The sequence below is a fragment of the Aulostomus chinensis genome, chromosome 11 (assembly GCF_037954235.1).
Source record: "Aulostomus chinensis isolate RoL2024-O1b breed Wild chromosome 11, RoL_Achi_v1.0, whole genome shotgun sequence".
Taxonomy (NCBI): Eukaryota; Metazoa; Chordata; class Actinopteri; order Syngnathiformes; family Aulostomidae; genus Aulostomus; species Aulostomus chinensis.
In genome coordinates, this window is record NC_141330.1 from 10265001 (window position 1) to 10278666 (window position 13666).

The 13666-nt window shown below is 43.2% G+C and overlaps 1 protein-coding gene across 2 annotated transcripts in view; it reads right to left on the reverse strand.

Moving 5' to 3' along the window:
• ttyh1 (tweety family member 1) overlaps nucleotides 1-13170 on the reverse strand; it is a 23207-nt gene extending 10037 nt beyond the window's left edge. The window contains exons 1-5 of one of the 2 annotated variants that reach the window (XM_086218305.1): nucleotides 12453-13170; nucleotides 9213-9378; nucleotides 7551-7780; nucleotides 4316-4427; nucleotides 2257-2594 (exon numbers count right to left, since the gene is read on the reverse strand). In XM_086218305.1, the coding sequence (XP_086074431.1) occupies nucleotides 2257-2594; nucleotides 4316-4427; nucleotides 7551-7780; nucleotides 9213-9347 (815 nt within the window). In that variant the 5' untranslated portion in view covers nucleotides 9348-9378; nucleotides 12453-13170. The remainder of the gene's footprint in view (nucleotides 1-2256; nucleotides 2595-4315; nucleotides 4428-7550; nucleotides 7781-9212; nucleotides 9379-12452) is intronic. The other variant, XM_086218306.1, reaches the window with a different exon arrangement.
• Nucleotides 13171-13666: the final 496 nt, after the last annotated feature.

Here is a 13666-nt window from a genome sequence, read left to right on the forward strand (position 1 = left end):
GTTTTGGAGGGTGTGTGTGTGTGTGTGTGTGTGTGCGTGTGCGTGTGTGTGGGTGGGGGGGTTGGAGTGGGGGTTAGTGCTTAGTCTGTGTGTGGATTGTTTATGACGAGCAGCACTTAGGCTCAATTCATTCCATAACCACTTAATTCACATTATATCAAAGCATCCCAGTATCCCACTAAGACAAATACCACAGTTTTCCTGAATTGCTTCAACACAAACAGGAATATCGACCATTTATGATTAAGCCTTTGGAATTTTGGTTTGTCAGCACTGTAAGAAAGTTACACAATCAATTTAATGGGAAGAAGATTTTAGAGGAATCAGTGTCTCTTGCACAATTATCAAAAGAACCCAATACCTTTATAGGTATAACTGTAAATAGCATGATCTGGAAGTAGTATATGACCAGAAAACTGGTAAATTATCATTAATTATTACCATTAAAGTAACAAAAAACAAAAGAAAAGTGCACATCTATCACAGCCCAACTTTTGATTGTTTTGTAAGACACATGATTTAATTCTCTAAAATATTTACTCTCTGTATCAGTGCTCTCTCAGCGCAGTGATACAGAGAGTCCTGTATTAGTCCACTCTAGGGAAGTCTGGGCCAAGGCACATGGAATGTATAAGGTTTCACACAATGTGCAGCCTTACGCTTCATTGTGGTTTAATCCTGCCATTCATATTGGTAAGGTGTCGGTGTATTGGAAGCAGTGGCACTCCAGAGGTTTATGTACAATAGGAGATCTATATAAAAATGGACAATTTATGTCTTATGAGGAATTAATCAGTCATTCTAAACTTGGAGGAAAACAACATTTTTGGAAATACTTACAAATTAGGGATCGTGTAAAATCTCGAATCAGTAACTCTTCAGAGAACTATATTGTGGATTATGTTAAAAATGTCACCGGACCGCTGCACAGCCTCACAATTTTACAAAATAACAGATCTTGCTGTAAGTGGGGAGTCCGCTAATGTAAAGTTGTTGTGGCAGAGGGATCTGGGAAGAAAAACTCCGGGAAAATGGCTGGACATACTGGCAGGTTGTGGGAAATATGTAAAGGAGGCACGAGGGAAGTTCACACAGTACAAGATTATACACAGATACTATTACACTTCTGTGAGATTACATAGAATGAAACTGTTGACTGACAATAAGTGTTGGAAATGTAAAACAGGACTGGGAACCTTCTTGCACTGTATAAGGGAGTGTACATTGGTGGCTCCATTCTGGGCAGAAGTTGTGAATTTCCTGAGTGAATGAGCGGTTTAGTGGCCCCCTTGACTCCTGAGTTGTGTCTGATGGGGGACAGGTCTCAGTTACCAAATGTATTTAAGGGAACATTTTCTGTTATTGTGGTGGGCCTGATCACGGCCGCCAGAGTAACTCTAAGACATTGGAAGACAGATGTGTCTCCTACTCTGAGAGAGTGGTTGGCAGCAATGGTGGAGACAGCGTCCTATGAAACCATGCTCTGCAGGCTGAAAGGCAAAGAGGAAGAAGGGAGGAGCTCTTGGGAACTTTTTTTGGAGTTACACACAGCAGACCGGGGACTAAATGCAGCACCCTGTATTGTTTATTTGATGGACTTCTTCTCTCTCCCTGTGCATTCCTTATGCTTCATACTTGTTTAGATTTCACTATCTCTCCTTTCTGTGTGTGGGAGGATGTCGACACCGAAGTCACACCGAAGGGAAAACGTGTGTTTGAACCTGTGCCTTAATCTTTTGTTTGTTTGTTTGTTTTTATTTTTCTGAAAAATTCAATAAAAATTTGAATGAAAAAAAAAATTCAGACTGGATACTTTGAACAAAAATGAAGAATTTTGTTCCATAAAATGCAGAATCATTAGCAGATAGTATCAAATCATTGCAAATTGGAGGACAATATTTTCAGTCCATCATCTAATAATGATTTTTGTGCACGTTCCCTGAAAATATCCAGTAATCATTACTGTCAATAATGTTTTCTAAATTGCAGCTTGAATCCTGAATACTGAATTTTTATGCTTTATTGTGGAAATTTTGCATGGGTGCATGTTCATATGCTACATCACGAGGTGAATGATCAATGAAACAAATTGGATCATTTTAATTCAGGCTTAGAATGTCTGAAAATATAATAAATTATACATTTTTTGCTTAGTAGTGGGTCACGTCAACATCTACACACCCCTGACATATGGGAACACACGTGTGTAATATCACATTTATATTAACACCTGACCAGTGTGGCCTGCAGCCTCACCTGTAGTCCTCATTCACCATCAGCGTGTTAGCCGCCCAGCCAGGTGAGAAGGGGCTGGGCATCAGGTTGCTGGTGGGCACCACTGTGGGAGCCACAGAGGGAGGTACTGGGGTCAGAGGGATGATAGAAGCCCCACTGATGCTGCTGTCATTCCCCAGCCCCAACTCCACACTGGCTCGGGCCAACGAGATGGAGGAGAGGAGGTTGACCACATTCTCTGATAACCTCCGGCAGTTCCGTGTGGACACCAGGAAAGGTTTACTGCCAGTAAAGAGCTCCTCCATTGTGGTCAGTGGGCCCGAGATGGAAAGCTGCAGCCCAGTAATTGTGTCTGAAATCTGGACAGGGAGGAAGAAAGAATGCAAGGGGAGTGAATAATAACACAGACTACAAGATAGAGATGATGATGATGATGATGATGATGATAATGATGATGATGATGCTCATAAAACTGTGGGTGGCTTGAGACATGGAGGTAGAGAGCTGACGATGTTGGTGCCTCAGGTTATAATCTACACCACAAACTCAGATTAGCAAAGTGCAACAAAATCAATTTTAAAACTGAAGTGTAGGATGAGTATGTGCGCCGTTGTCATTCAGAATAGATGGCTGGGTTCTTGTTGTTTATTTTTAATATAAGTTATTAAAAAGATTTCATACACATAAAAATGAATTCATTCCACATTTGTTCGAAGAATTATGTACACTACATACAATTGTTGTGATACCATTACCACAAATACCTCCAATACAGGGTATTGACTGAAGCTACTGCAGGTGCCAGGAAAGATTATTAACCCTGAAACTCCATCTTGCTACTTCACGGTTCGCTCAGTTAGCTCTGACTAAAATTACTTATCATATTCAATTATAATTACTCAAATCTTCACCTCCACCTTTACGCAGTAGCCAAAGCCCACTGCTTCAACTGCCAGCAACTGTTTTAGAGCGGTGAAGAATTGATAGATGGGACACATTAGTCAGCCGGTGCTGGCAAAATATCAGCTATGTGTCAATGTTTAACATGCTGAAATCACTCCGATAAAACAGCAACATGTAAAATATGAGAGCTGCAGTTTGACTGTCGAAGAAGATTTCCATGATCTATGCCTGTATGGATTTATTTTACCTCATACAACCCATACAGGCTTAGCAGTATATACACTTGTTAAATTAATACTATCAATAGTGTCAGATCAGTGTTCTGTATGGAACAAAACAGATAATTAGGTATCAGAACTGGTACCAGGAAGGAAAAATGGCGTGGTGAAAGAACAATGATATAAATGTAGACTAAATGCTTCGAACATACAGAAGTTACTGTTTGATGTGACTTCTACACTTGGCTACAGGTGGTTTAAAAAAGAAAACATCAATTTTTTTGAAGTATATTATCCTGTCCAGTATCTATAGAGCTTAGCCCAGTCTCAGTCCAGCATGTGTGTGCGTGTGTGTGTCGAAGGTTGAAATAATGTTCCTTTAAGTTATAAAATCACCAGCGTTCTGCATAGTTCTCTCACTTTGCCTCCTTTTTTCACGCTTCAGACATGATTCACACACACACACACACACACACACACACACACACACACACACACACACGTTTAATCTGCATTTACTGTAAAATCATCTCGATTTGCTGTTAGTGTGTGTTGGCCTCTGATCTCGGGTTATGAGACACTATTCCACTCACTTTACACTTAATGTTATTGCTCAGTGTTATTGAGATATATGGATTTGTGTTGATTTCTTTAAAATCATACATATATGATCTATAGTGTTGTAACTGTAAATGTTCCTGATCTGTATCATACACAAAGTGCAGTGGGAGGAGGACAATTAGCAGCCTACCATATAAACCACAGTCTGGCCGGGGGGGGGAATCAATCAAACAGACATTTGTAAGCACACACACACACACACACACACACACACACACACACACACACACGCACGCACGCACGCACGCACACACACACACACACACACTTTCTCACAAACAGCGTCCAACTGAGTAGATATTCTGCATGACATTTTACTTGCGGAGAGCAGCACTCACCAGCAAATCGATGGAAGCTAGCGTGTAATTGGCTGTGAGAAGAGACGAGGTCAACTGATACATCCCATCATTAGCCTCGCTGTTGCCATAGAAACCGATGCCTATGGCAACACTGCAAAGAAGGGGGGGAAGAAAAAGAGGAAACGTGAAAACATAGTGGGAGGTGTGTGAGGGAGAAGGATAGAGGAGCACATAGCAGGGGCATGAATGTAATGTTTAATTCAGTGTGTATGTACATTTTAAATGAATGTGACACGAGGAGATGGAGCTGGAAAGGAGGTGATATGTGTTTTCTGGATGCGCGCACCAACAGCAGAGCGCAGGGGAAGGATTAAACAGATGATGGGAGGAAAAAAGCTGACTCTTGAGACAGAACAGCTAAGCTTCAGCAAGGAAAGTATTCAAAATGTTAAACATAGCGACATGTTTACACATCATTCTGTTATTCAAATATTCAGATTAAGACTCGGGCCAGATGTTCATCAAATCCCCTCAAACCCGACAGGAATGGTATGACCCAATCTCCCACAAAGTATGTGACCCAGATTAGAAAGCAGGGGGAAAAGGAGGAATGTGCGTCTGAGTCTGTGTGTGCTTTGCATTTCAAGCTGCTAAATGTGGATGTTGTCAATTGCAGCAGCATTTTAAATTGACATACGCTGTTTTTGGACTTGTTACTGTGCCTCATGGAAAAAAAAGTCTAAATTAATAATCAAGAGGTAAACTGATGTATTATCCCTCACCCAGTCGTGTATATTGTGCTTCGTTTGTCGAGCATCATGGAGGAAAAGACTTTATATTACATTACAATCCAAAAGGGGGAGACACGACCACATCAACCTTGAGTCTGCTGATGATGACATCATTATAACAGCTGAAATCAGATCCCCCAGTACATTATGTTCTGTCATTATAGTCTCAGACGGTGTTGCATATAAACCAGAATATAATAACAGCCCCTCTATAATTTCAGCGCACCACACAGCTCGGCCTGCAGCTCTAGATGGAAAAGTTGTGATGCCCCCCCTCCCCCGTGACTTTTGCTTCCACTTTCCCCTCATACAAGAGTCTCTTGGACAGATGTCAAGTAGCATTTCTGTGTCATCAGATCTGAAGGGAACACCGGCGGGTAAATGAGTGTTCTCCTGTAGGTAGGCGATCATTCTCTCTCTCACACACACACACACACACACACACACGCGTGCATGCGCGCGCTGTCATAGCTCTGTGGTTGGTAAACAGCAACATAACATGACCGTCAGCTGTCAGCCAGGCCTTGTTTTGTTTCCAATGACATTAGTGGCTGTGTGAGAGACTAAAGTGCGCATGATGACGGAGGGGGTGACAGCTTGTGATTCACAGCCTGCCTGCTGTTTCACCTAGAAGCCGGCGGTTGTGGGGGAGCTACTTCACTTGAGTTTCTCTACATTCTTGTCTACTACATTTCAGATGTAAATACCATACTTTTTTACTTCAGTAAATTAATTTGATAGTTACTGTTACAAGTTAATATTCAGGCTAATATTCTACAAAAGAAAATACTGTGATAAGCTTATGTAACACAGGTGTTTATATTAGATTAAACTAATAGATTCAAACCTTTTTGATTCTCAAAGAAAGCATGAGTCAGATGTCTGTGGGCTGTTATCCAAGTTTCATGAGTTAATACTGTCTTAGACTTAAAGACTAAACTTGTGTGTAAAGTGTAAAAAGTAAGCAGGGAGAGAAGGGTCTGACTCTTCTTGTATTTCTGTGCGCTCTTTTACAGTCGCGTGTCATCCATCAGTTTTAACTGTATTCTGGATAAATACGGCTGATTGTTACATTTGCCCTTCTCCTGTCGGGATATAATAAACAGGCGCAGGACAAATTTATTTATTGCACTACGTGTTGTGTGAATTTCACCATGTGCTCTCCTTCGCAAATCATGCACGTTCTTCTCTTCTCTATTCATTGCAAGAACGACCGAAACAAACCAAGGAGCAACTTCACGTCAGCTGTTTCAGGTAACCTTGTTTTCTTTACGTAACCATATAGAATAATGACAAGCAACACAGCATCACCAAGGTAAGGTAACTTTCATCTGATGATCGCCTCCTGAGACGAGGCAGCTTATGACTCCATGTTCTTCTTGCCAGTTTGATACACCAACAAAGGTCTCAAATTCTCTGCTTTTTTGCGTCATTTTCCCTCCACTTTCTTCCCAATTGCAGATCGCTAATTATCCTGTTACCCCTGGCCACACCACGCTTCCTCTGTTGCCGCATCTTTTCACCCGACAGTGAACGGATGTCCTCAGGAGGACCTAGCACGCTATTACTATTACCCCCCCCGGTCCTCTCCTGAGCAGGGGCTCCAACAGACCACAGGAGGTGCCACCCTCACAGACACAGCTGATCGTGTGTGTGCACATACAACCACGCCATGGTTAACACTGGGATTCCAACCATACTGATATTTTCTGCAGATAAGAATGCAACATTTAAAAGGTTAAAATCACCACATTCTGTATTTGTCATGTGGAAAATTGTTAGTGATTTAGCTGTAACTTCGGCAGTCAGGTGGAACTTTGGATGTGAAATGGATGGCGAGAGAGTGACTTTGTCATTCCCCTTGTCTGCGCCCCTGCTTTCCCTGATTAAAATTAGTAGAATATTCCATCCATCCGTTTTCTATCACTTATCCTGTTAAGGGTCGTGAGGGGGCTGGAGCCTATCCCAGCAGCTTTCAGGTGAGAGGCGGGGTTCACCCTGGATGGGTCACCAGTCCACTGCAGGGCCAACACATAGAGACAGACAACCATTCACACTCACAGTCACACCTACAGTCAATTTAGAGTATCAATCAGCCTCATCCCCTCTTGATGTCTTTGGACTGTGGGAGGAAGCTGGAGTACCAGAGAGAACCCAAGCAGGTACAGGGAGAACATGCAGACTCCGCAGCCGGGGCTCGAACCCGGAACCTTCTTGCCGTGAGGTGACAGTGTTAACCACCGCACCACCGTGCCGCCTCAGAATATTCCATATAAATTCAAATGTAAATATTTAACTTAAAGTGTCACTCATATATCACTTGTATAGTACCTTTTATCTACATTGGAGGGATAAAACTTTGTGCTTTACAATGCAAACTTGTAATTGATTACGTTCGCTTAACTGAAATATTGTCACACTCCCTCCATCACAAACTGTTGGTGTGTTGCTTTAGATGATGACATCTGCATCCACCTTCTCACCAGCACAGTGTGACAGCCGCCACCGCCACCCACGTGACACAGCAGATACCTCGCCCCTTCTTCCCGCTGTAACCGTGACCTGTGCTGCCATCTTCATCCTCCTCCTCCTCCTCTGATCCTTCGCTCCGGTCACCACGATGGCAGCAGCAGTAGTGTATGAGGAAGGAGAGAACCACCAAGAGGGAGATAACGAGAGCGATGGCTGATAAACTGGACAAAACCAGTAGAGTCTGAGAAAGAAAGAGGAGGAAGAGTGGGGACGTCAGCAGATGAGTCAGTGACGCTGAAAAATGGTGCTTTAATTCCGTTTTCACAAGTGGAGATGAGACGGTAGAATACTACTCAGTAATCCTGTTAAATTCCATAGCCTGTCATACAGTCCCGCCCTCATTAGTAGCTGTGTGACGGTGATTCAAAACGCAGGAGAATATGGATTTGACTGTTTAAAGAGGAGAGACTCAGATGCACACTGCAGCATGGAGAAAGATGGAAAAGACAGACAAATATAACTCACTGATTTGAGGTTATTCTTTGAGCGTCTATATTTATTTGGAAGGGTGTAACCGATGGCTCCACAACACTATCACATAGTGGCTGCTAGTGTCGCTAAGCCATATCAGACATTTGATCGGGCTCCATGTCATAAAGTCAACATTACTGAAATGCATTTTGCTACAACACACATCTACAGTATTATCCCTCATCCATCTGCCCGTCTGTCACTCCCCATTCCTCCTCCACCTTCCCTCTATCTCACCTCCTGTTCTCTGAAGCCCCTCCCCAGCATAGCGCTCCATCGTCCCTCTTTCCCCACGCTCCCACTCTCTTTCTCTCCCCCTTCTCTTTCTTTCTATCTATCCACACCACTGAATCTCTATTAATAATCTGTGACCTACTTAAATACATTCACTGCTGCTCTCTCTCTCTTTCTCTCCCCCTCTATCTCTCTCTCTCTCTTTCACTCCCACTCTGTCTCGCTTTGCCTTCCTCTCTCTCTTTCTCTCTCTCTCTCTCTCTTCAGCAACCTCCTCACATTACTCATTCCCTCTCTCATTCTCTCTCTCTCTCAGAGCACTTTCAGTCTCTTTTGTCTTTCTGTTCTCCGGGATAATTTGCGTACCCCCCCCCCCCCCACCACCACCACCACCATCCTTCCCCTCTTTGTACCACAGAGAAGTCACAAACATGCACTGTGAGACATGGATAGTTGGAGTGTTTGTGTGGGATGAAATCCTTGAATTTTGTAGCAGGAGAAAAAAATTCAGAACCATGCAGCCAACTTTTGAATGGGTGCAGCAAACTGCAGGTTGCTAATTTACATGCACAGATGCAGGTACGAACTCCCAGCTAAGTGACCTGTTAGAGGAGCTTGAAAAATTAAAAAAAAAAAGCCAAAATATGAAACCTGGAGTTCTTGGATGAGTCTGTGCTGTTTCCTGCCATCCGATCAGATCAATAGAGTTTCAATTTAGGACTGTACCAGCCATTATAGCTTTGCAGACTGCTGTTACATCCTGGATTTATAGATTCATTTATAGGGTGATGTGAAACAAATTGCCTATTACTTAGTGATTCAATGTACAATTTACCATTTATAGTGAATTATTATACAAAGTGTCACCTCTGATAAAGTGCATCATGCGTCACAGGTGTGTGTTTTACCTGCTGATACTCCCAGCTGTCAGGGACGAAAATATTGTCCTTCATCTGCATGGTGAGGTCCAGCCGGGGGAGGGCGTGACACATTCTCACCCACAGTGAAGGGGTATAGCTGGGCACCGTTGTCATGGCAGCCATTTTCTACTGCCACTGGTCCCCTTCCTCCACCCTGTGAGAGGGAGGAGAGAAGTGTCAGAGGACGGGAATTAAGAGCAGGGGAGAGGAAGAGAGTGCACGGAGGGGTGAAGGTCGAGCTGAAAGGTCACGGCGAGCTCGACAGAAACAGTTTCCCTTCTCCATCTGAGGAGAGCTGAGGCAATGTATCGCTATCAGAGTGGATCACCTGGGTAACGTGGGGTCAGTGTGTCAGTCGTAGTTAATGGAAACTTACTCTTGGGAGTGTAACTCACGAGTGTTCTACTCTGCTCACTAGATCAGGTAAAGCACATACTGGCTTCACTAATCGTGGATAAGTTCCACATGCAAATTATCACCATTTAATATTTTTACCGGCTTAACCAATTATCTTACAGAAGAAAAACAGCCCAGCTGACCGATCAATTAAAACAGAGGGTAGTTTTGATAACCAAGTAATTATTTCAAGGTCAAAAGTGAGCTCATTTCCACTTTTCAGATTTTGTTATTTTCTGACATTTTCATAATTTGTTGACATTTTATATATTAAATATAAAAACATATGAATCGATCATTAAAGTAATATCAAGATGCCCCAGCTGTGTTGCCATGATGATTACATTAATATATACAGTATGACAAAATTGGTTGTTGGCCTTTCTCAGACTTGTTACTTGCATAGCTCTCGGCTGCATGTCTCATTTAGGGGATACACAGGGATGCAAAGAGCAAACCAGTGACACCAGGAAACATTGATTTGGCTCTCCTGTCACCCTCCTGTTTAGTGCTGAGCATCTCGAAAACCAGACAAGAGGGGAGAAAGTAGGGTAAATACAAAAGGCAAATCCGGTTAGAAAAAAACACACACACACACACACACACACACACACACACACACACACACACAGGAATCCTCATTACAATGAGGGAGCAGAGGGGGGACAGAGGGCGAGCCACCGCCTGGTAGGATCCTGATACCGGCTGCCTAGATTAAGAGACCACCAGAGCTTTAAGAAAGGAGTGTTTTAAAGACTGGACAGAGAGAAGCTTTCACAGCAGCAGTGATGTAGGTACAAAGAGTTCTCCAGCACAGATACAATTTAGCCTGATAGGAACCGATCAAGTCTAATCTAAAAGCCTGTGTTTGTTTCCAACATTTAATGCGGCTGTTATTTATTCAACGCAACAGTCAGAGGAGTATTCCACAGCCGCGATGCTATCGACTATCCCTATTGATCCGCTCTTGAAAGCAACAGCGTGTCATTGTGTAAAAAAAATCTTTTCATAACAAAAGTTTGTCACGTGTTACATTCACCACTAAAAACAATTTGCACATTCAGATTTGTGGCGGTTATGGCCGAAAACAAGTTAACAGCTCGCCCACAGGCCAGACAGGGCTGCTCTAAGCCCATTACAATAAGCCTGTTCACCTTAATGGTACCAGCAGCCCAACTGTCACAAATTAAACCATTGCCAACACTCCATTTCGCTTATTAAAACTGTGCTGAACATAACACTGAGACACTTGCATACATCCTCCACACGCCAGCAGGGTACACTGAGTCGTATTTAGGAATTCCTTGAGTGGATGTATTGGACTGGATGTATTATAAGAGCTGTTAGACAGCACTGTCAGGTACGTTTATCAGACTTTGGAGCGTGGAAAAGCTTTATAGGCGCTGCAATAAATAAGAGAATAATTACCCAAATCAAATCAGAGGCAGTCTACCTGTTGTGATTAGTAGCAGCAGAGAAATGAGCCAAGCTGCTCTTACAGTGATGGATGACGGCAGTGTGCTAAGAATGATTTTTTGTTTTTACTGTCAGACATGCAGCTAGAAAAGCCATTATGAAACAATGAAATGTAGCAGGTGTAACAGCAGGTTATCTGTCTTGCTGTGATGTCACTTTCTGCACCAGTCTGAGGTGGTGAGAGTCACCGGGTTGAAGTTGAGGTGCGATTCTTCAGCAGCACAGAAAGTTTTTGAGATAAGCTAATGAGGTGCTGATGGATGTGAGAAGGTGGTGGTGGCGGGGGGGGGGGGTTACTCAGCAGTTGGCGTGACGTCTCCTGCCAGCTTGTTATCAGGCATCTTACCATTGCATAACTGGAAGTAAATAAAGGTGATTCTCGAGCTCAGGAGAGAAAAGAAAAAAAGAGATAGCCAAGGAAGCGCGGAGTCTCACCCGACCGCGACTCCTTCTGAGGGAAGGAGAATTATTCTGCTGTGCTCTGTCTGCACGGAGCTCAGACGACACTGAGAATCATGTGCAAGGTATGAGACTCCATGATGTCTGAATGTACAGGGGGGGAAAGGCCATTTTGTGAAGCAGCTCATGAGGCTGGAGCATCTCTGTCAGCCTAAACACAGAGAAATCATTTCCTAAATTCACGTGACAAAATGATTCGATATAAATAATGTAGTTCTTTAGCTGCTGTAATGACTGCTCATAAAATCTGTTCTGGTTACAGCCTCAGAAGTCATGTAGCTCCTCACAACAGCCTTAATGACTGTGATTTATGAGAGAGCATTTAAGCCTCATGAACATCAGCTTAGAATAATTAATCGACATCGGTGTCTGTTCCACACTGACATAAGAACGGAGGAATATTTTTTATTCAAATCCAGTTTTCACTTCACGTTCATCTGCATAATTAATGTTCAGCTTCGGAAACGCACTCTGTAAGTGAGTGCAGCTGACCGAAGGTAAGTGAGTGCAGCCAGTAAGTCAGTGCAAATCAGCGCTTTGATGTGTGCACGAGTCCAACGTGACAAGTTGGTGGCGACAAAATACTTCCACACAACTGACCGAAGAGAGAGAGAAAGAAAAAAAAAGCAAAACTAAATTCTCTCTCAGGTTAAAAGAAAGCATTCAGAGGAAACAGGTGAAAGTCTAACCTGGATGCAAACAAACCATTAGAGCATCATTGCAGGATCCATGAGACATGATAGTTGGTAAAGATGTATAAATCCATTTCGGCACTATGCTGTGATATAGTCTAGTATGCATTTATTAAATTGTACATCACATTGAGTGATGAGCAATCACCGTTACCACAGTGAAGCAGTAAATTAGGATTGACAGCAGAGATGATCAGTTTCTTACCTCCGACGGTTGTGCTGGAAGCTCTCTCGTTCGTTCTGTCTCCTCTCCTCGCCGGTGCTCGTGAAATATTTACCCACTCAAAGAGGTATACTGCCAGCAATCAGCGCTTGATGCTCTTGAAAAAACATCATGCTGAAAAAAATGGCTTGGATACATGCCAAAAATAAGTCAAAACGGTTTGAAAAAGCCAGGAGGGAAAGAGAAAAAAAAAACACAAGCCAATAATTCTTGCAGTAATTGAAATATTAAATAGACGATAATTGTATGGTGACAGTGGAGAGGTGCTTGTGTTGATGGATGGGAGCGGAGCTCTCAGTGAGAGCAAGTGAGAGAGCGAGAGAGAGAGAGAGAGAGAGAGAGAGAGAGAGAGAGAGAGAGAGAGAGAGAGAGAGGGATTAAGATTGAGGAGACACCCCTAAGGGACTCTTTATCGTTGCATTGTAGCCCTTCGTAGCTTAACACCCAAGCGAGTTCACAACACAGCAATGACACGATGCTGCCCAAAGATAATTAATCTGTTAGAAGGGATTAGCAGGCTCGAACCCCTCACTCAATTCATACTGGGACAGGATGCACGCTTCTATCACCAACCTCCACCATCCACATCCATGCACACTCCCATCAACCTGACCAATCTCTGTCCAGACTAGCAGAATGAACCGGATTACAGAGAGAATGAATAAACCTGCAGAACTGCCAGCCCTCTGTTAGCTGCATAATAGTGTAAATAGATTTTAAAAATCCACTCACATGGGGGGATGAAAGACAGTGACCTCCTGTCTAAGACAGCGCTGCGATGTGTCGAGAGTTCATGTGGGCGAGAGGTGCACATTAAATGAGAGTAAGTGGCGAATAAGCGCAGACAGATGAATATGGGGAGGGGAAGATGTAAGGAAAGGCGACATAGAAAGAAAAAAAAAGTGGATTCCCAGGGAGCAATGCTGGGAGAGAAAGGAGGGAGAGATGGAATGAACAATGAATAGAGGTGGGGGGGCGTGCATTGGATTTGTAGGCAAAACCAGTTTTCAGTGGAGGCTGCGGAACGGCTTTGACACTGATTCAGTGACAAGCAAGCGGAGGAGAGCATGTGACAACGGGGGAGAAGTGATGAGAGTGTAGCAATGGAGATGCTGATTTCTCACAGACTTGAATTTTTGGAGAAAGAGTACTTAAAAAAAAAAAGAGTATGGTGTTTGCCTCTTGTTGCAGAAAGG